The 19,706-nt window shown below is 49.4% G+C and overlaps 1 protein-coding gene across 6 annotated transcripts; it reads left to right on the forward strand.

Moving 5' to 3' along the window:
- The first annotated feature begins 9,894 nt into the window (after positions 1 to 9,894).
- Positions 9,895 to 19,413, forward strand: Kcnj9 (potassium inwardly rectifying channel subfamily J member 9). Of its 6 annotated transcripts, none has more exons than XR_005874540.1 (5): positions 9,924 to 11,176; positions 12,173 to 12,272; positions 13,419 to 14,296; positions 16,719 to 17,239; positions 18,886 to 19,413. XR_005874540.1 is itself a non-coding variant. In XM_040739419.1 (5 exons), exons 3-5 carry the CDS (start codon positions 13,447 to 13,449, stop codon positions 18,988 to 18,990), a joined length of 1,185 nt encoding a protein of 394 aa, XP_040595353.1. In that variant the 5' UTR covers positions 9,928 to 11,176; positions 12,173 to 12,272; positions 13,428 to 13,446; the 3' UTR covers positions 18,991 to 19,413. The 6 variants fall into 6 exon arrangements, 5 of the variants coding, with proteins under 5 accessions (XP_040595354.1, XP_005078263.1, XP_040595353.1 ...); XM_040739419.1 differs by having other exon boundaries at positions 9,928 to 11,176; positions 13,428 to 14,296; positions 16,719 to 16,948; XM_013119207.3 differs by having other exon boundaries at positions 9,930 to 11,176; positions 16,719 to 16,948; positions 17,065 to 19,413.
- The last annotated feature ends 293 nt before the right edge of the window (positions 19,414 to 19,706 follow it).

Below are 19,706 nucleotides of genomic sequence, written 5' to 3' on the forward strand. Positions count from 1 at the left end.
CCGGAGAAAGAGAGATGAAGAGACGATAGGAGAAGCGATAGAAGCCTAGCTGGCAAGATGACAGGGGGAGAGAGAAAGAAGAAAAGCCAGGCGGCCTTGTCAGAATGGAGGAACCAGGGCGAGGGCCGCGGGGGCGGGACTGGGTCCCAGTTAATGAGGTGGAAATGAATTCAGGACGGGCCGCGACTGGGACGAGACTGGCAGACTTGGCCTGGGCTCCTGCGGCTACAGGACTCTGGCATCCCGCACACTTTCCAGGTTATTCGCTGTTCCCTGTTTAGAGAGCGAGGTGCTGGGTGCAAAAGGCCACCTAAAACCATTGCCACCTGCAACTTCATCTGGAAGCAAAAATAAGCTGCAGTCCGTGCAAAGTGTGGGAGACGCCCAAGGCTGTGGAAGAAGAGCAAAAGGTCGTTCTACTTAGGGGTTCCCCACAAAAGTTTTGAGGAAAGAGATAACATTTATTTGAGAACTAGGGGACACAAGGGTCCATGTCCTAGGAGATGGCGGGAAGGACACTTATGACAGAGGAACGAATGCCAGAGAGCAGCCAACCTGTTGACGAAACGGGTAACTGAGGCAGAGATGGTGAGTTAGCAGCTGGGGGGGGGGGGGTGAAGGGCAGAAGGAAGAAGAAACAGCTGACAGTTGCTGTCAAAGCAACTCTGAAGCCATGACAGCAAGACTGGTCTCAACTAGGGCCGTGCTTGGTGGAAAGATAGACTGACGAAAAGTGAGGAATACTTACGTTTGGAGGATCAGAAGGAGAAAGACCGCTAAAAAGTCACCGTTGACTGACAAAGAATGGGTTAAGAGAGCAGAGTGTCAAAGAGGCAAGGAAGGAAAGACAAAGAGAGGAACTTAGGACAGTGTCTGTCACTGCAGAAAGAGAAGTGTTGGGTTTGACAACCAGGAGTCATTCGTCTCTCTTTTTCTTTTTCTTTCCTTTCACTTTTCTTTTCTTTTCTTTTTTTTTTTTTATTTTTGGTTTGGTTTTGATTTTTCGAGACAGGGTTTCTCTGTGTAGCCCTGGCTGTTCCTGAGCTCACTCTGTAGACCAGGCTGTCCTCAAACTAAGAGATCCACCTGCCTCTCCCTCCCGAGTACTAGATCTAAAGGTATGCATGACCACAACCCCTGCCAGAGCAATTTCAGAAGAGTGATCTAAGGGGTAACCAGATTACAAGGTGCTACATTAGAAAGTGAGACAATGTTAACATTTACCCTTGTAAGGATTTTTGCTTCAAGAGGAGAAAATACAATCGGAACCAAAGCAATGGACCAGGAACTATCTTCCTGTTTGATTTTTGGTTTTGGGGGGGTTTGTTTATTTTTTGCTTTTCAAATTTCTGATATCTTCTGCTGCTAAGAAAATAGAGATGAGTGGCTAAAGTAAGATGATCTGAAAACATGTTGGTTAGGCCTGCAATCCCAAGGGCTTGGGTACCTAAAGCAGAAGGGTTGCAAGCTCAAAGCCTTCCTGAGCTACAGAGTGAGTTCAAGGCCAGCTTAAACAACTGAGCAGGGTCCACAGGTTCAGAGACAGGGAGGATTTGGAGGCTGAGCTCAGACCACAATATAAAATGGAGAGAAGAGAAGCCAAGGAACTGTCAAAGTTTATGAGATCATTACAAGACATTTATCATGAGTTTATTCTTTTTCAAAAAAAATGTTACCCAAGCATTTGGCATCAATCATCACCATGTGTCCTCGACTCTAAACCACCCAGATATATATTTCAAACTCAGTACAACATAGACAGAATCATCTTGCTCGCAGGCGTGCTCCTCTTTATTCCAAACCACAGTGAATGTCACCATCACCCAACTGGGAACACAGCAGCCGTCCCAGACTCTATTCCTCCTTATGCCACTCCATTGTCTAACCAAAGCATCTCCCTTCTAAGCCCCTGAACACTCCCCCACTAAGCCATTGCCATTGCTGTAGTCTAGAGCAGATGCGCCTCTCAGCAGGGCTACTGCAGCAGCCATCTAACCGGTCCACTCCCTGCTGCCTTTCTCCACTCAATAATAATCCTTCCGCTCATGAATTCCTTTATGTAAAACTATTAAGGCCAGCAAGATGGCTCAGAGGGTAAAGGCTCTTGCTGCAAACCTGATGACCTGAGCAATCTCCAGTATTCACGTGGTAGAAGGTGAGAAGCAATTACCAAAAGTTGTCCTCTGATTTCCAAGGGTGTGTTGTGGCACACCCATAAACACACACACACATACATACACACACACACACACACACACACACACACGCCCGCGCGTGCGCGTGCACACACACACGGGGTGAAATGTAATTTTTAAAAAAGAATTAAACATCAATAACATATTTCTCTTCACACACACACTTCAAAAACCTTCAATAGCTGTAATTGTATATAAGTCAAATCCACATTCTTTAGCATAGACAGAAGGCTCATTATAACCAGGCCTGACACCATTCTATTTTGTCTTCCTCTGACACTTCACATCCAAATCTACAGCTGCATCCTCCTCTGATACCCACGGTGGGGTCTTGTTTTCTGTCTGTACCTTGCTCCTTTCCCCCTGGTCACACAGCCTGAGCACTGAACAGATCTCGACTCTCCCGGGTATTCTCACTGGAGCTCTACTTCCAACCCAGTACCCGCAAGGGATTTCCAGCCGCACTTGACAGGCTCCACTGAACCCATCCTCTTCCCCCACCCCTCCCACTAGTGTTGGGAATACTCTCAGTTTCCTTATTTCTGTGTGACTACTGTCAAGCAAACTGAAAAACTGACAATAAGCATTGGTCTCCATGTTTGCCCTACTATGTCCTATTCTCTGGCATGCTAATTCAGCCACCAAGTTCTGTTAAGTCTCCCTTAGTTATATCTCTCTAGGATGCAAATTGTCATTTCCACAGCCAGAATCATGACGATTACCACTAGCCCAGGATCTGACCCATCCTTCACCCTTCTCTCCAGTCTCAAAGGGAAACATACTGTTTCCATTAAAGAAGTCATATATAAAACCTAGAACCTTGAACAAAGTGGGGTGTGGTGGTATACACCTCTAACCTCATCACTCAAGAGGCAGAGTCTGGAGACTCTCTGGGAGCTCAAGCCTGGTTTACATAACCAGCTTCAAGCCTGCCATAGCCAAGGCTACACACACACACACACACACACACACACACACACACACACACACACACACACACAAATCAGTAAAAGCAACCCCTCTTACTAGTCCAGTCTCCTTTGCTTAAACCCTTGAAGCTATAGTGGAAACAGAACCAAAGGGAAGGACAGAAAATCGATAACCTGAAGTAGAAAAACTGTCTGGATAAGTTTCTCGCAAATATAGAGAGAAGAACAGCTATTTGCTGAATCTCAGAGTAAGGGTGAGATGGTGCGGAACGTGTCAGTTGGAAAGAGTAAGATATTCTAGAAGCACAGGGCTGCAGGACTGTGAGAAAAGCAGATTCGGTGGTACTATCGTCTTCTCATGTTAAGGGTGACTTAAATCAGGTTTCCATTCTTAAGTAATCATGCTTTATTAGCAGCTATATTCTCTGTATAGATGTCAGGTTTTTAATATTTAACCTTTTGCCAAAGAAAAGTTCTGGAACACACCACAATCACAATAGCACCATTGGTGATGGGGACTTAGCAAATTAATGTTTCTGAGTGTTTACTTACTGTGTGTGATAAATTTGATTTTGTTCTTTTGTTTCCATTTGTTCTGTTTGAAACAGGGTCTTACTGTATAGCCCAGGCTGACCTGGAACTTGACAAACTCCTGCCTCAGCTTCCTAAATGTTGGGATTATAGCTGTGTAACACCTCTCCTGACTATGTATGATATATCATGAGATGGGAAAGCCCAGAGTCAAAAGATATTAGGTGGCTGGCCTATATACTGTAATATGCCCAGCAAGTGTTAAATCTGGCATTTAAATCCACCTGTTTGACTCCAAAGTTTGTCAGTGGGTAATAGTAGAGAGACACATGATTTAAACATAATCTTATTTTCCCAAGTAGAGGTTATGGCTCTTGGCAAAATGTCAGTATAGCTGGGTGTTGGTGGCTCACGCCTTTAATCCCAGCACTCGGGAGGCAGAGGCAGGTGGATGTCTGTGAGTTTGAGGCCAGCCTGGTTTACAGAGAAAGTTCTAGGACAGCCTCCAAAACAGTACAGAGAAACCCTGTCTCGAAAACAAACAAACAAAAAAACCAAAAATGTCAGTATATATAAAAAATAATCTTCCAGGGTATGACGCTCAGTGTTGGCCATGCAAGAGGACAGAGGAACCCTTTTCCTGAGGACCTCCTTTTCTCTCAGGTAGTAACTGTGGTTTCCTCATTTTGATTCATTGCAACATTCAGACTTAATCTTCTCACCGCTGGCCTCCTTTCTTCTTTTACCTTATTCGAAGTTAGGTCAATCCCCTCAGCACAAAAGAGGAGCGCAGTGTGGAGCCCCTTTGCAGAAGGAGAGTCCACGGGTGGGCATGGGATGAGGCATGAGTGAGAATGCAGGGAAGTTTGCCTGCAGAGGGAGGCCCATCCTCAGAACAGCAGCGCTTGAGTAGATCAGAGCTGACTGGAAGGAACGAGACAGACTTGAAAGGGAGTCCCAGGGACTCTGAGGAGTGTTTTTGTGCTTAGGTGCAGCAGTATTAACAAGTTCCACCAAAAGTAGGGCGACTTGTGGCAGGATGACAGCCCACAGAAGATAGCATGTTTAGGTAAGTTGCTACCTTTAAGTACATATAATGTATACAAGCCAGTGTTTTTAAGACTTAAGTTATGAATGACTGATTACAGAAGAACTATGGAAGGCAGACAGGGAGGCAGGCAGGCAGGGAGGGAGGGAGGGAAGGAGGGAAGGAGGGAGGAATATGTTCTTTAACTATAAGGCTTATCTAGTACCTCTGTAATTGGGTCCATTGATGGAAATTCTGTTAACACCCAAATACACTGTGGAGAGGTTAGGAACAGGAAATCAGGAAGCCTGGAAGTGGGAAGCTGGGTCTTAGTCCCGATTCTTCTCTTGAGACCCTCTTTTCATCTGCAAAGCGAGGGCTGCTCCTGGAATACCTCTAAACGCTGGCATGTAAGTCTTAGCCTATCTCTAGCCAGCCCAGTGAACTGGCAAACAAAATAGACGGATGTGTGATTTTTTCCAGGGCCGAATCCACTTTTATTTATTCATGTAGAGATGATGCCTCACCATGTCATTCTGGCTGAACTGGAACTCACTATACAGACCACGGTGGCCTCAAACACACAGAGATCCACCTGCCAGTGTTCTCACATGCTGGGGTTTAAAGTGTGCACCACACACACACTCCTTGAATTTATACCAGTTGTTATGTGGACTGACTTGACCTTCCTGTTCCACTAAACTCACATCCTCAACCATCTCCCGCCTTCCCTTTCATACTTCCTTCCCCCTTCTCCACACTTTTTCCCAGGAAGTCTCATGATCTCGTTCACGAAGCCTTCCCAGGTTGACTGACCCCACAGCTGACAACAAAGGAGCTGCCGCTGAGTGAGCGTGAGCAGAAGGCTACGCTGCACTCATCTCACACACAAACTCCCAGCTGTTGGGGAAAGGAAGGGAATGTCCCTACCCTCACCTCAAAACAGCAGCAGCGAAACTCAAACCCTACCTCTTCTTTAGACTCCCCACAAAACTGAGATATCTGCAGAGAGCTGTTCTAGTTTACATCAAAATGTGTGTTGCGCGCATGTGTGCCAGTGCATATGTGTGTGTGTGCGCGCGCACATGTGTTAGCCCTCACCAAGCAGGCATGTGTAGAGGTTAGAGGCCGATGCCGGGGTTATACATATATGCTGTCGTGCCCAGCGTCTATGTGGGTGCTGTGGATCCAAACCCAGGTCCTCATGCTTGCTCCGCAAATATTCTGTGCACTAAGCTATCTCCCCAGCTCCACCCCATGGTTCTTTGTAGACCATCAGTGTGGCTCCAGAGGTGGCCTTCCGGTCCCCAGTGTCCTCTATCTTCCAATCTTCATTTATTACAACTCCACTGACATATCGGGCTTGATCGCTTGCAGAACTGCTTTTGTTCTCTTGGAACAGAAAATCTAGAATCTTACCTATTTTTTCTGTACACTGGTGGCTTGCAAAATTTTCTTTTCTCCTGCCTCAGTTCAAGCTAGATAAATAGGAATTGAGGTTAAACTTAACAAGTTAAGCCCAGACCTGGAGGATATGGACGCCATGCAAAGGAGTGTTGTTGCCTGTCAGCTAGGTTAAGCTCAGGGCAGCCAGGATGGAGTCAGAGGGCTGGCTAACAACACCTGGAGGGCACTGTCACCTCTGTGACTGTCCCTGCAGAAAAGGGGGCCAGCTCTTTGCAAACATGTTCTCGCCTTGGAGTTTGGTTTCTTCTCTCTGAACGCCTGGCACAGTGAAACCAATGTGAGCAGCCACTTGGCAGGGCAGAGAAGAGCAAGCTAGCAGTCCCCTGGCTCAGGTGACAGAGCCAGGCCCAGGAGACAGGGATGTTGACTGGGGCTTTAACAGCACTGTTGATGCCAATCTCGGGCAAAAACCTGATATTTCCACTTGGAACAATGAGAGACAGCCAACAGGACTGGAGAGAGGTCAGTGAACAGGGAGAGCCCCCTGCAGGTCTCACTGGGTGATGTCAGAAAAGAGGAGGGCAGGCCCTGCTGGATAGGGATCTCAGGAGTCCCCTGAGATGATGAGGATGAGGGTGAGGAGGGTGACAATGAAGATGATGAAGATGGCGGTTGCAAGGAAAAAGCAAGAGGAAAATACAGTATGTTGGATCTTATGTAAACAATCTTCAAGAAGTAGACACTATTGTGGCTTCCATATGAAATGCCCCTCCCTAAAGCCCCAAGTATTGGAGGTTTAGAGGCCCAGTTTGTGGTACTATTGGGAAGTGATTAGATTGTGAAGAAGGAGATGACTTCATTGGTGAATTAATCCATTGATCGAATAACCCTGAATGGACTATAAGTAGACTACCTGGAGGAAGTAGTCCACCAGTGGCATGCTCTAGAACAGTGATTCTCAACCTTTCTAATCCTTCAGCCCTTTAATACAGCTCCTTGTGTTGTGGTGACCCCCAGCCGTAACATTACAGCATTGTTACTTCATAACCCTAATTTTTCTACTGTTATGAATTGTAATGTAAATATCTGATATGTGACCACCAAGGGGGCATGGCCCACAGGTTGAGAACCTCTGCTCTAAAAGAGCAGCTCTTCCTCTCTCCTCATATTTTCCTTTGCCTTTGCGCTCCCCTTCTCTCTCCCCATCTCCACCTCTCCATTCTCCGTGAGGTCTGCTTTTCCCTGCTGCCTATCACGATGCTCTGTCTCATGTGACCCAAGAAAAATGGAGCCAAAGAACCCTAGACTGAAACTGGGAACCAAAAATAACTTTTTGTCTTTTAAATTGGTTCGGTTATTCTGTCATAGCAACAAAAAGCGACTAATACAACATAGTTGTTCTCATTTCTTAGATTTAAAGAGCTAACATTTTTCAAACATGGTGGCTCATGTCTGTACTTCCAGAACTAGAGAGACAGAAGCAGGAGGAGATACACGTTCAAGTCTGGCCTGGACTATATATGTAATGAGTTCCAGGCCAGCCAAGGATTCATAATGAGACTTTGTCAAAAGAAAGAAGAGGGAGGAAGGGAGGAAGAGGAAGAGGGGAAGGAGAAGGAAGAAGAAAAAGAAGAAGACGAAGATGAAGAGGAGGAGGAAACAAAAATAAAGAGAAAAAAGAATGGAGTAGGGTTTGAACTCAAGTCATTGCCTCTAAAATGTACATTGCTCCATACACCAATCATATTCTTCAGTACATTCCAGAAACTTCTAGCCTTCTAATGTGCAGTCATATTCCCACTCTTCTAGTTATGTGTCCTTGCCACGTTAAGGCTCAGGAGAACACATAGAAAGCATCTTGCACATAACAATATTGGTGACAGCAATAATAACAGCTTCAATTTATATACCACTCTTTGCTTTTCTCATTTCCCTGAGGATGGGGATGCAGCTCTGCGGCACATTCCTTGACTACCATGTGCAAGGCCCTGGGTTCTATCCACAGCAATGCAAATAAATAAGTAAATGAGTAAATAAATTCTCAGGGAAATTAACATTGAAATATTTTTATTTCTCCAAAACATTTCCTAAATTTTTGTTTGGTTTTTCGAGACAGGGTTTCTCTGTGGCTTTGGAGGCTGTCCTGGAACTAGCTCTTGTAGACCAGGCTGGTCTCAAACTCACAGAGATCCACCTGTCTTTGCCTCCCGAGTGCTGGGATTAAAGATGTGAGCCACCACCACCCTGTCACAGTTTCTAATTTTTAATCAGTCATTTTGCAGTTGCTTTCATATAACAATAATCAGTTTGTATGCATATTTTATATCTTGGTTTCCTTTTCTTTCTCTTCCTTCCTTCCTTCCTTCCTTCCCTCTCTCTCTCTCTTTCTCTCTTTCATCCTCCCTTTCTTCTTTCCTTCTTTCCTTTCTTTTTTAAAGAAAAGTTTTCATGTAACTGAGTCTGGCTTTGAACATGATGTGTATCCCAGGTTGGTCTTGAACTCTTGATCTTGAACTCCAGCCAATGTATTCCTTTTTTATGTAACAGCACTATCTACATGCACATTCGCATACATAATCATATCAGCTACCATGACTTTGCAGTAACCTATTATACTGAAGGCTACAGTTACCGCATTTCTGTGGTGATGTAAAACTCATGAAGCTGACAGTACCAAAATGCTGGCAAGGATATAGAGCAACAGGAACAGGCTAAAAAATGGTACAGTCACTTTGGAATACGGTTTGGCAGTCACCTGCAAAACTAAACATATTCTTCCCACATGATATTGCAACCATACTCCTTGGTATTTACCTCCCCAAAAGCTGAAAACTTTTCCAAATAAAAATCCTGCACAACAGATGTTTATAGCAACTTTATTTGTAATTGACAAAAACTGAAAGCAAAATGTCTTCCAGTGAGTGAGTGGACAAATGAACCAGGTACATCCTGGCAATGGACTATTTCTCAGTATCAAAAAGAAACGAGTTATGGAGCTGTAAAAATGCGTGCAACAACCTTAAATGTAAAAAGGAGCCAGTCTGAGGAGCTACATAGTGTATGATTCCAACCCCATGACACTCGGGAAAAGACAGAACGATGGAAACAGTTAAAAAATCAGAGATTGCCAAAGGCTATTGGGAGAATGGAATGAGTAAGTGAAGAACAGAGAAGAGCACTCCACACCGTAATGGTGGATACATGCCACGATACATCGTTCCAGAGTTAAGGCAGCAGAAGAAAGCTCTAATGAGAGCTGGAGACTGGTGATCATGCTGTGCCAATTAAGGTGTGTCGATTGTAACCAAGCTACTGTTCTCACTGGGGATGTTGATAGTGGGGAAGGCTGTGTATATGCCAGGCAGAGGGCACGAGGGAACTCTTTGTGCCTTTCTCTCAATTTGTGTGTCTATACATCTGTATGTGTGCATGTACACGTGTGTGCACACAGGGCCAGAAATCAGTGTCTTCCTATGTCACTCTCCATCTTATTTTCGAGGCCGATTCCCTCATTAAACCTGGAACTCACCAGTTCAGTGATGCTGACTGGCCAGAGGGCTCCAGGCATCCTCCTGTCTCTGTCTTCCCAGAGCCAGAACTATAGGTGCTTGCCGCCAGGTCCTGCTTTTTACATAGGTGCTGAGGATCCAAACTCAGGTCCTCATTGTAGGGCAAGCACTTTACTGACTGAGCATCTCCCCAGGTTCCTCTCTCTCTCTCTCTCTCTCTCTCTCTCTCTCTCTCTCTCTCTCTCTCTCTCTCTCTCTCTCTCATTTTTTCTGTAAATTTAAAACTACCCTTTGAAAAAAGTCTTTTGTATACATGCCTATAATCCCAACACGGAGGAAGTTGAAGCCAACCTGGGCTAGACGGTAAGACCTGGGGGCAGGGTTGCCTAACATACAAAAATATCACAAGTCTTTTCTTATGATAAATTTGAGGGCAGTAACAAGATGTGTGGCTCTTATCTCTGTTCAGCTCTGGAATTTAATAAGCTACTTTCCTCATCTGTAGGTAGAAAAAAATAACTGTCTCATAGGCATCCAATGAGCTGGTGCTTGGTGGATTAGCAATAGTCCTATGTAGTTCTGTGTCTTTCCTTCCCATGGCATCAGAAGCTGCTTCTGGGTAGGAATCCCTTCGTTTCATAATCTAGCTAGCATAGTGTGGGGCATTTGAGCCCCGTAGATTTGTTGATAGTGAGCACTAGCCTGAACTTTTCTCTCTGTTGGACATTTGAGGGTTTTCTCAACTTTTTGCTATTAGCAACATACATCTCAAAACCCTTCTATGTACATTGCCTAATTTGGCCTGCATCCCCTGTGAAGCAGGCGGAAGAGCTGTTTGCCATGCCCACACTCTGAGACAGAACAACTGTGGCTCAGCGAAGGCACTTCTGTCACATCGTGTGTGTATCCGTGACGACAGAACGTCTGGCCCTGCCTCTCGCCCCTACCTTCACAGACCTCTTCTCCTTCTAGCTGTTGCTTGCTTCCTCAGAGGGCTCTTCGAAAGTGGAGCCTGCAGTGGTGAGCCTGGTCTGAGGGCAGCGCCTTTACCCAGTGGTCCCTGCGGGGTATCATGAGCTGTGAGCTCCCAGATGAGCCCTGAAATCAAACATCTTATTCCCAACACATCCAGGGCTCTATTTTCCCAGAATGAGGAGCCTCTTAGAAAAGGGCCAATATGCCAAGTCCCCCCCCTCGTCATCCCCCTCACGCACGCTATTCCCCCTGTAAAAGGGTGAGGAGACAACTGTCAGTGTCCAGGAGGAGGTACTTTGGCTAAAAATAGCTATGGCGTGTGGATCAACCAGAGTGGTACCCAGGACTGGGAAAGGGAGGGCGCCGCTGTGGAGCTGTAGCCAGACTGGTTGCCATGGAAACGAGAGAGGAGCAGGGGAACCTGGGAAGTGGGGATGACACAGATACCAAGTCCTAGTCTGAGCTGCTGCACATTAGGAGAAACAGCAGTGTCTGCGGCTCCCACTCTCAGAGGGGACCCATGGTAGCCGGGAGATGGTGTCAGGGACATGGGCACCAACCCCCAAGGGTCTCTGCTGCTGGCTCCTCTCCTCTCCAGGCTCTGTGAGTTGAGTTGTGGGACTTGGGGTTTGGGCCCCGATTTCTAAGGCAAGTGGGGCTTGGGTGGAGCTGGTTCCTGAGGGAGTTTCCACCAGAGAGACCTCTTATAAAAGATAAGCCCCCCCCCCATACTGGCCAGCACTCCCTATTGGGAAGAAAACAGCACCAAGAAAATGTGCTGGGATCTTACTGAAAGTGGTCCCAGCATGCCCGAGAACTGTGGTGGGGAAAGCTGGAGTTATTTGGAGGGAAGAGGCAGAAATGAAGACCTTGCTCTTCAGGTGGTGGACAGTGCATGCCTTTCCTGTCCCATGAAGAAGAGACCCTTCCCCTGGATGACAACAGCTAGGACGCATCAGAAGCTTCCCTGGGCAATCAGTCTTTTGGGGACGATCGGACACTAGGATCCCTTCCCCATTCCTGGCCATAGACAGAGGTCAGATTACCCAAGACCCTTAGAAGAATGTCAGGAAGCCCGCCTGACGCTACTGCTAGGAAAAAAGAGACCTGGGTCCTGGGACACTGAGTACTTCCAGACCACTTCCAGAGGACACTCTGAGTTGCAGAGAGAGAAAGCAAGCCTGCTGTTGGGGGAGGGGAAGACCGAATCTGCCATTGCCAAGGTGTTTGTGTCTCTTGACTCCCATGGAAATAAGTGTGGGGGCTCTTAGGATACAAACCGTCTCTGTGGTTTCTCTTTCTGCCTTTTACCTAACATGCACACATCCTCCAAAGGCCCGGCTGCAGAACACTTCACTCCAAAATTTTAAAACTGGAGTGTCGGGCTTGTAGTTACATATCCATGCTGTTTCTCCCTAGGACCTGGTCATCCAAGCCATCTGTGAAGCTTATGTCACATTCTTGCGCTCCCTTGCCCTCCCAGCCCTCCTGCCTCTCCTCCCCCAGGTTCCCATGGAATGGGAGATCACAAGTTCCAGAAGACAGAAAGGAATGTTGCTGTATCCTAAATCCTTGGTTCATATGGTCCATATCTCTTAGGGGACCCTAAGCGCCTAGGGAAGGACTCTGGACATCCGTCTCTCAGGGAAGACTGCAACTCAGAGTGCATCTCAGGGGGAAGAATTTGAAACCAAACCAGGTGGGTTTTGCTTGGAATCTCGGCTCTGCTTGGAATGTGGGCTTTGAGACATATGGCTGGCGTGGGTGGGCTTGATGACAGGGTAGTAAATGCAAAGCAGGAAACTGGGAGGGGATTGATGTGGGCACTTGGTGTCTCACTTGGTCTGATTGCTTATCTCTTAGAAAGAATAGAGTTGGAAGATACTAGACTAGAGTAACCCTGGATGGCCTGGCGCTTCCCTTATTCTTGCTGTGGGCAGTTGACCTCACATGGCCTCCAGCCTCCTATTGCTAACCCTGTTCAGCACATCTGCTTTGGGAAAGAGCCCAGGAGATGGGCTGATGTCAGAGCATCAGTGACCATGGTTAGGCAGTCAGAATTGCCAGCGGGAATTTCCTAATGTTGGGAACATTCAACCTTTGCACATTGGAGGGGTGTTTTTGTGCACAGTTTGCATTTTTTTCTCCTTGGTAAGTCTTGGGTGGAGAAAAGATATAGGAAGAGGTGGAAAAAGTGAGATTCAGGAAGATAAGAGAGGGAATAGTCTTGGTATGAACTTTAAAACAGTATTTAGATGGGTCTTCCAATAGGATGATGAAGAAGAGTCCTGGGGGAACGGATAATAGCCGCGGAAAGAGGGTTGGAAGCCCTCATGGCAGAGAGGGCTCTGCATAGAGAAGGAACTGCCCAGGAGCCCAGCTCTTCCGGTTTTAGAATCCCAGGTGTCTAACTGGGCTTGCCTGTGGGGTGCTACATACTCCGGCTTGAGGTAGCGACACCGCGATCTGGGACAAGGAGATCTCTCACGCCTCCTACCCACTGAACTCACACTGTGTTGCCCAGTTTTGCTCATTGCCTGTGTGCTCCATACTTTTTCTTAATCTTCATTTTTATTTTATGTGTATGAGTGTTTTGCCTTCATGTATGTCTGCGCATCACTCTCGGAGGCCAGAAGAGGGCAAGGGACTGGAGTGACAACCGGCTGTAAGCCCACATGTGGGTGCTGGCAGTCAAACGTTTCCAGATCCTCTGGAAGAGCAACCAGCTTTCTGAGCTTGTGGGCTGTTAGGGTTGTAGCTCCCATTCCACCACATGGGGGGAAATTGAGGCTAAGAGACGCTGAGTTCGGGGTGGATCCAGCAACTCCGGCACACCTTTCTTAAGTCCCCGCAGGATTCCGGCTGCGGCCGCCATGGCGCAGGAGAATGCCGCTTTCTCGCCGGTGTCGGAGGAGCCGCCCCGGCGCCGTGGCCGCCAGCGCTACGTGGAGAAGGACGGGCGCTGCAACGTGCAGCAGGGCAACGTGCGCGAGACCTACCGCTACCTGACCGACCTGTTCACCACGCTGGTGGACCTGCAGTGGCGCCTCAGCCTGCTCTTCTTCGTGCTCGCCTACGCGCTCACTTGGCTCTTCTTCGGCGCCATCTGGTGGCTCATCGCCTACGGCCGCGGCGACCTGGAGCACCTGGAGGACACCGCGTGGACCCCGTGCGTCAACAACCTCAATGGCTTCGTGGCCGCCTTCCTCTTCTCCATCGAGACCGAGACCACCATCGGCTACGGGCACCGCGTCATTACCGACCAGTGCCCCGAGGGCATCGTGCTGCTGCTGCTGCAGGCCATCCTGGGCTCCATGGTGAACGCCTTCATGGTGGGCTGTATGTTCGTCAAGATCTCGCAGCCCAACAAGCGGGCCGCCACGCTGGTCTTCTCCTCGCACGCCGTGGTGTCTCTGCGCGACGGCCGCCTCTGCCTCATGTTCCGCGTGGGCGACCTGCGATCCTCGCACATCGTCGAGGCCTCCATCCGCGCCAAGCTCATCCGCTCACGCCAGACGCTCGAGGGCGAGTTCATCCCTTTGCACCAGACTGACCTCAGCGTGGGCTTCGACACGGGGGACGACCGCCTCTTCCTCGTCTCACCTCTCGTCATCAGCCACGAGATCGATGCCGCCAGCCCCTTCTGGGAGGCGTCTCGCCGCGCCCTCGAGAGGGACGACTTCGAGATCGTGGTCATTCTAGAGGGCATGGTGGAGGCCACGGGTGCGGGCAGGATGGAGGACGGGAGCGGTGACTCAGGGCAGTAGCGAGAAAGGCACCGTGGGAAGGGGTTGCAGAAAGATGGACAGGGAGTGGAGTCTAGGGTGACAGGTGGAGGAGGAGGGTGCGCTGGGTCAGGGCTGGAAACGAAAGGGATGGACAGGGTGACTTTGCAGAGTCAAGATAAAGCTTGGAAGAGTTCTATGAAATGATGCTAGTTTGAGGCCCTGGCTTGACAGGTATGTCACTTTGAATAGCACTTTACATCTCTGAATTCATTTAATCCTAGCAAGGTTCCCCTGGAGGTTACTTATTACTGTGGTCACTTTCCAGAGAGCGAGTAACCCCAAAGACAGGTCCCATAAATAGCCCGCTGTCACAAGCCAATAAATAGCAGCCTGGGTTGAGCACAGGAAGTCTATCTTCCGTGTTTCCTAGTACGGTGCTGGGATGAAGGTTAAGTGCAGGTTCTTGACGCCCCGAGGTTCAGAGCCCTGGAATTAGATTGTCCTGAGCTATTCCCCAAGGAGGCAAACTTAGGTGTGGGGAGGTGAGAACTGGTCTCACTTCTGCCTCAGTTACCCACCTGTTACTCCTAATGTCCCCTGATGTTGCGATTTCTAGCACCTTTCCAGAAGGAAGTGTGACGTCAACGCCTTCACTCAGGCCTACACTGTCAAGAGCTTGGGACCAGGATGGGAGCAAAAGCAGGTCCCTTAGAGGTCCTAGCCACCAAAGACGATAAGGAACATGCAGGTGGAGAACCAAAGGACCACTAGGGGGAGCCACGGCGCTGCTACTGACGGGCTTGCTCCCTGCTGCTAGCCTTGAAACCGGCCGGGCTCCGGGTCCTAGGCAGAAACAGCCTCTGCCTCAGCACCATCTCAGTTCCCCCCACTCCTCCTTCACCCCAGCTGGGCTGGTCCTAATCCTTCCCCTGCCCTTACAACTCCCCATGTCTCTCGTCTCTCCAGATAGCCGCTCTCCTTTTTGACACTATCCGGGGCAGTTTTCCTACAACAACTTTTTTTGCTTCTGCCTCCCCGCACCCCTACACCCCGCAGCCCCATCCCTGCTTCTCAGGCCTTCTCTCTGTAGAAGCCCTGGGGCCTCTCCTTCCCAACCTTCGCTGGGTACAGCTTTGCCACAGAGTACCAATGTCTCCAAGATGTCACGGGGCCAGACTTTCAATGTCAGCCAGTCTCTGGCTGGTGAACGTCTACACCTCTGTTTCTGAGATGGCATTAGTTTGGGGAGACTCTGAAGTAGGACCAAAACGATCTGCCCTGAGGGGAGGGTGCACAATCCGAGCAGGGAAGGCAGGACACAGACCCAGGGCAAGGACTGAGAAGGGCAGGGTAAAGGACATGGGGGTGGGAGCTTGTTTGATGTTTCTAGAGATAAAGCTGGGGAGGATGGTAGTATTTTGGGATCCAAACTGCTTTTGAAAAGCAAGAATAATGAGCCAAAAACCCAACACGATGACATTTAAAGGGAATAAATATAAAATTCTACATTTAGGCTTTAAAAAAAAAACTCTTATGTAAGCACAGCACGGAAAGGCTCTGGTGGAGAAAGAACTGGGGGTTTAGTTGGCCACAGGCTTTGCTGTAGCAACGTGATCAGCTTCCACAGGCATTTATGTAATGTAATCACAGGCCACTTCGCTAGAGCATCCTGGCCAGAAGCAAGAGCCTGCGCTTATGCACAAAGAGGCCACAACTGGAAAAGTCATCCCACTTCAGATGGACCCCTATCTGGTGGCCCTCTCTGACCATTCTCATCTGCAGTGAAGATAGTAAACTTTTCCAAAGCCAGAACAAGTGAGAAACGCTCATGAGTGTTCAATCTGAGGAAGAGACCTAAGGGAACCTGGCTCTATATTGACAGCCACTAAGGGAGCGTCGGGTGGGATGGGAATGAGGTGGAGGGATCCTAGGGGAAGGATTCCAGCTTGTATAAAAGACAACCCAGAGCCAGATGGCTCAGCAAGCGTAGGTACTTGCCACCAGGACTGGGGACCTGAGTTAGATCTCCAGCTCTCATATTGTGGAGTGATCATACATGCTGTGACACACACACACACACACACACACACTAATGCAATACACAAAGAACTGGCCTTCTAATGGGGTGGTGAGTTTCCAATCCTGGGAGGTAATCAACTCAGTCAGCTGCCCATTATTTGTGAATGCTTGGGGGTTGAACAAGCAGACTATGAGAAGTGGGAATCTGGACCAGATGATGCCTAAGGTTAGTTTTAAGATTAAGATTCTCAAAGGAGAGCTGGCAAATGGAGAAGAGAGCTGACCAAAGACAGGAGGGATTCTTGGGGAAAGAGAGGGTTGTGGGGCGAGAGGCGGGAGAGGAAGCTCAGGCTGCAATCCCTTTGGCTAACGGTGCCCGCCGCTTCCCCTCCCCACAGGGATGACCTGCCAAGCTCGAAGCTCCTACCTGGTAGATGAAGTGCTGTGGGGCCATCGGTTCACATCTGTGCTCACCCTGGAGGACGGCTTCTACGAGGTGGACTACGCCAGCTTCCACGAGACCTTTGAGGTGCCCACACCCTCATGCAGTGCCAGGGAGTTGGCAGAAGCTGCAGCCCGCCTCGATGCCCATCTCTACTGGTCCATCCCTAGCAGGCTGGATGAGAAGGTGGAGGAAGAGGGGGCTGGGGAGGGAGCAGGTGGGGACGATGGGGCTGACAAGGAGCAGAATGGCCGCCTGCCACCCCCAGAGAGTGAGTCCAAGGTGTGACTGGTTTTCTCCAGACCCCTGTGGCAGACCAGGGGGCTAGACGCAGGTACGTGGGAGCTGCAGGATGGTGATGGAAGAAGAGGAGGCAGCCAATGTCCCAAGGGATGGCTACAGTTGGGAGAGGCCCACTGAGCCCAGGATCCGGCAGGGAAGGAAGAAGTCCCGGTTTGAAGAGAAGAGAGGATGGGGGTAAAAGCACCCGTCAGTCTCTCTGTGTTTGACCTTCACATCTGTTTGTGGGTGGAAGGATGGGCCTACGGGGTTGAATGGGAAGGTGGAGCAGACAGAGACAGCCATATGGACAGCTTGGGTGGCAAATGGACCAAGAGTTGGTGAAGTCAGTCCTGCCTCAACCCGCAGCACACCTTCATGCGAAACCTACCAGTACCCTTTTCTTCCAGACAGAGGCAGCCTCAAAGCAGGGGACACGGCTAAACCAGCGTGCCCGGCTTAAGGGGGTAGAGTGACACATGAATCACCGCAGCCACTCACCTCCTTAGCTGGCCTCCCACGTGTGACACACCTGTCTAGACAAAGCAGTCACTGCTGAGCCAGAGAAGAGAAAACTGGGTGCATGAGGGCACAGGTGTGACCATATCCAGCTTCACTACCCCACTATGATAGGCTTAGAAAGGTGTCCACAGCCTTAAACCTCAGGGTATAGGCAAACAAGCAAAGGGGGTAGATACTGAGCAGGGGCCCTGGAGCAGGACCAGGAGAGACCCGAGGACAACTATTTTGTGAACCTTGAAGGGGAAGAAAGGCCCTGGGAGACTTAATAAGTGGTTTTATGAGGGAAGCCTGATCCTGGGGAAAGTAGTTTATCCTTGGGACATAGTGACAAGGGCCCATTCAAAATAGCATTGGGTATCAATCAGGTGTGTATTCAAACACCTGGTCCTAACAGCAGAGCACTACGCAGGTGGAGATCAGAAAGGCCCCACAGCAACTGAAGGAAGTGTGGCTCATACTAGGAGCCCACCGGAAGCTCTTCCGGCAAGAAAAGGGTATTAGCAACCCGGAAACTAAGGCTTGAGTAAGGCAGGGAGAATGGTGGGAACTGGCAGTTACAGAGCTTTGCGTCACTCACCTGGAGGGCTTGTTAAAACAGATTGCTGGGTCCCACTCCCATCATTCTGACTCAGTAGGTCCGGGATGGAAACCAAAAACCTGCATGTCTAACTAGTTCCCAGATCTGACAGGTTCCTGGATGGTGCTGACACTGTTAGTCTGGGGACTGCACTGGAATGAGGCGAGGTAGAAGCTGCAGGTGCCGAAAAGAAGCCAGGGACAGAAAGATGAGGAGGGAAATGTCGAGGAAAGGGACCCAGGTCCAGGCTGAAGAACTTGGTAACTCTAGGTCCCAGAACGGAAACGTCAGCGGTAACTGGCCAGTGACACCGGAGGTGGCGTCACAGAGACAGGTGGAAACAATAAGAAGGCCTTTAGGGGACTCCTGAGGAGGCAGCGAGCAGCTGAGGCTCAGTGGGCTTCAACACAAAGGACAGATTCGCCAGCAGGGCTGACAAGCAAAGTTGACTAGAGGAGAAAACGGAGCTTATACTTCCGGGTATCTGCAGCCTGCCCTCCTGCCAGGACAGGGAACCCTGGGCCTGGAGACACATACTCCCACCCCACTGCATCCCGGCCTTGTCCCCAGTCATCTCGGGACGGTGAGGGGAGAGCAATGGCAAGGTGAGGGGCAGAAGATCAAAGGCTCGAAGCTGGCCCCTGGAGCGAAGGGTAGCCCAGTGAACGTATCCTCTGACGGGGCTAGTTCAAACCTGGCTACACCCACTCCCGTCCTTGAATAAAGGTCTGCTGCTCTGTTCCAGGCTAAGAAGCCAGCATCCAGTGGGACACCGTGCCTCCTTCCCAGTGCCCATCTCAGCTTGGTCCATTCAGAGGATGCAAGCTGTCACCTCTCCCCTTCAGCCTAACTCTGGACTCGGGTTTCAGGACCACTTGGGTCACCCTCAAAAATGAGGTCCTTGAACAAGTATCAGCTGGAGTCCCGCATACACATATTGGGCTAGAGCACAGGGAGAGGCCAGGGTTTGAATTCTGGGGAAAAGGTGGAATCTGCGCGAGAGGGGGTGGGGTGCTTGGCATCCTCATACAAAGCATTAGAGTGGAGACACTGAAGCTGCTCCTGGAAGTCGCTGAGACGCCGCCACCCGGGGCACCACTGTCCGGGACAGTCAGGAGACCTGTGTTCTAGTGCCTGTGCTGACTGTCACTAATTACCTCCATGACTCTCAGCAAGACACACTACTTCTCTGGGCCTCAGTTCCCTTATCTGTAAAAAATGATACTTGGCAAACTCGTGATGCTCAATAAATGTTAAATTACTAAATGAAAAAGGGTAGACTGGATGCCGCCTGGAGCACTGAACAGCCGAGACTCTCCAGAACCTTCCGGCAGGGAGATGCAGCAGCTCTGTGTACACGGAAAGCAGAGGAACCCCCCCCCCCAAACTGCTGTTGTCCCTAAGCAGGCAGCTGTGTTCTGAGGCTCCTATTCTGCTGCAGACAGAGAATAATTAAGGTCAGGATGACAAAGACTGAGGCCCCAGGGCCTGGTGGGAGGAGTCTGGTCGGAGACTAGCCCAACCAGGAGAAAGAGACGAGGAGGGTGTGCCCAGTTTGGGGAGCTC

The sequence above is a fragment of the Mesocricetus auratus genome, unplaced genomic scaffold (assembly GCF_017639785.1).
Source record: "Mesocricetus auratus isolate SY011 unplaced genomic scaffold, BCM_Maur_2.0 Super-Scaffold_100676, whole genome shotgun sequence".
NCBI lineage: Eukaryota > Metazoa > Chordata > Mammalia > Rodentia > Cricetidae > Mesocricetus > Mesocricetus auratus.

Coding starts and splice junctions, on each gene's coding strand:
- Kcnj9 (XM_040739419.1), top strand. CDS start 13,447: ATGGCGCAGGAGAATGCCGCTTTCTCGCCGGTGTCGGAGGAGCCGCCC. Junction 14,297..16,718: donor GGGCATGGTGGAGGCCACGG/GTGCGGGCAGGA, acceptor CCCTCCCCACAG/GGATGACCTGCCAAGCTCGA. Junction 16,949..18,885: donor CTAGCAGGCTGGATGAGAAG/GTGGAGGAAGAG, acceptor GCTCTGTTCCAG/GCTAAGAAGCCAGCATCCAG.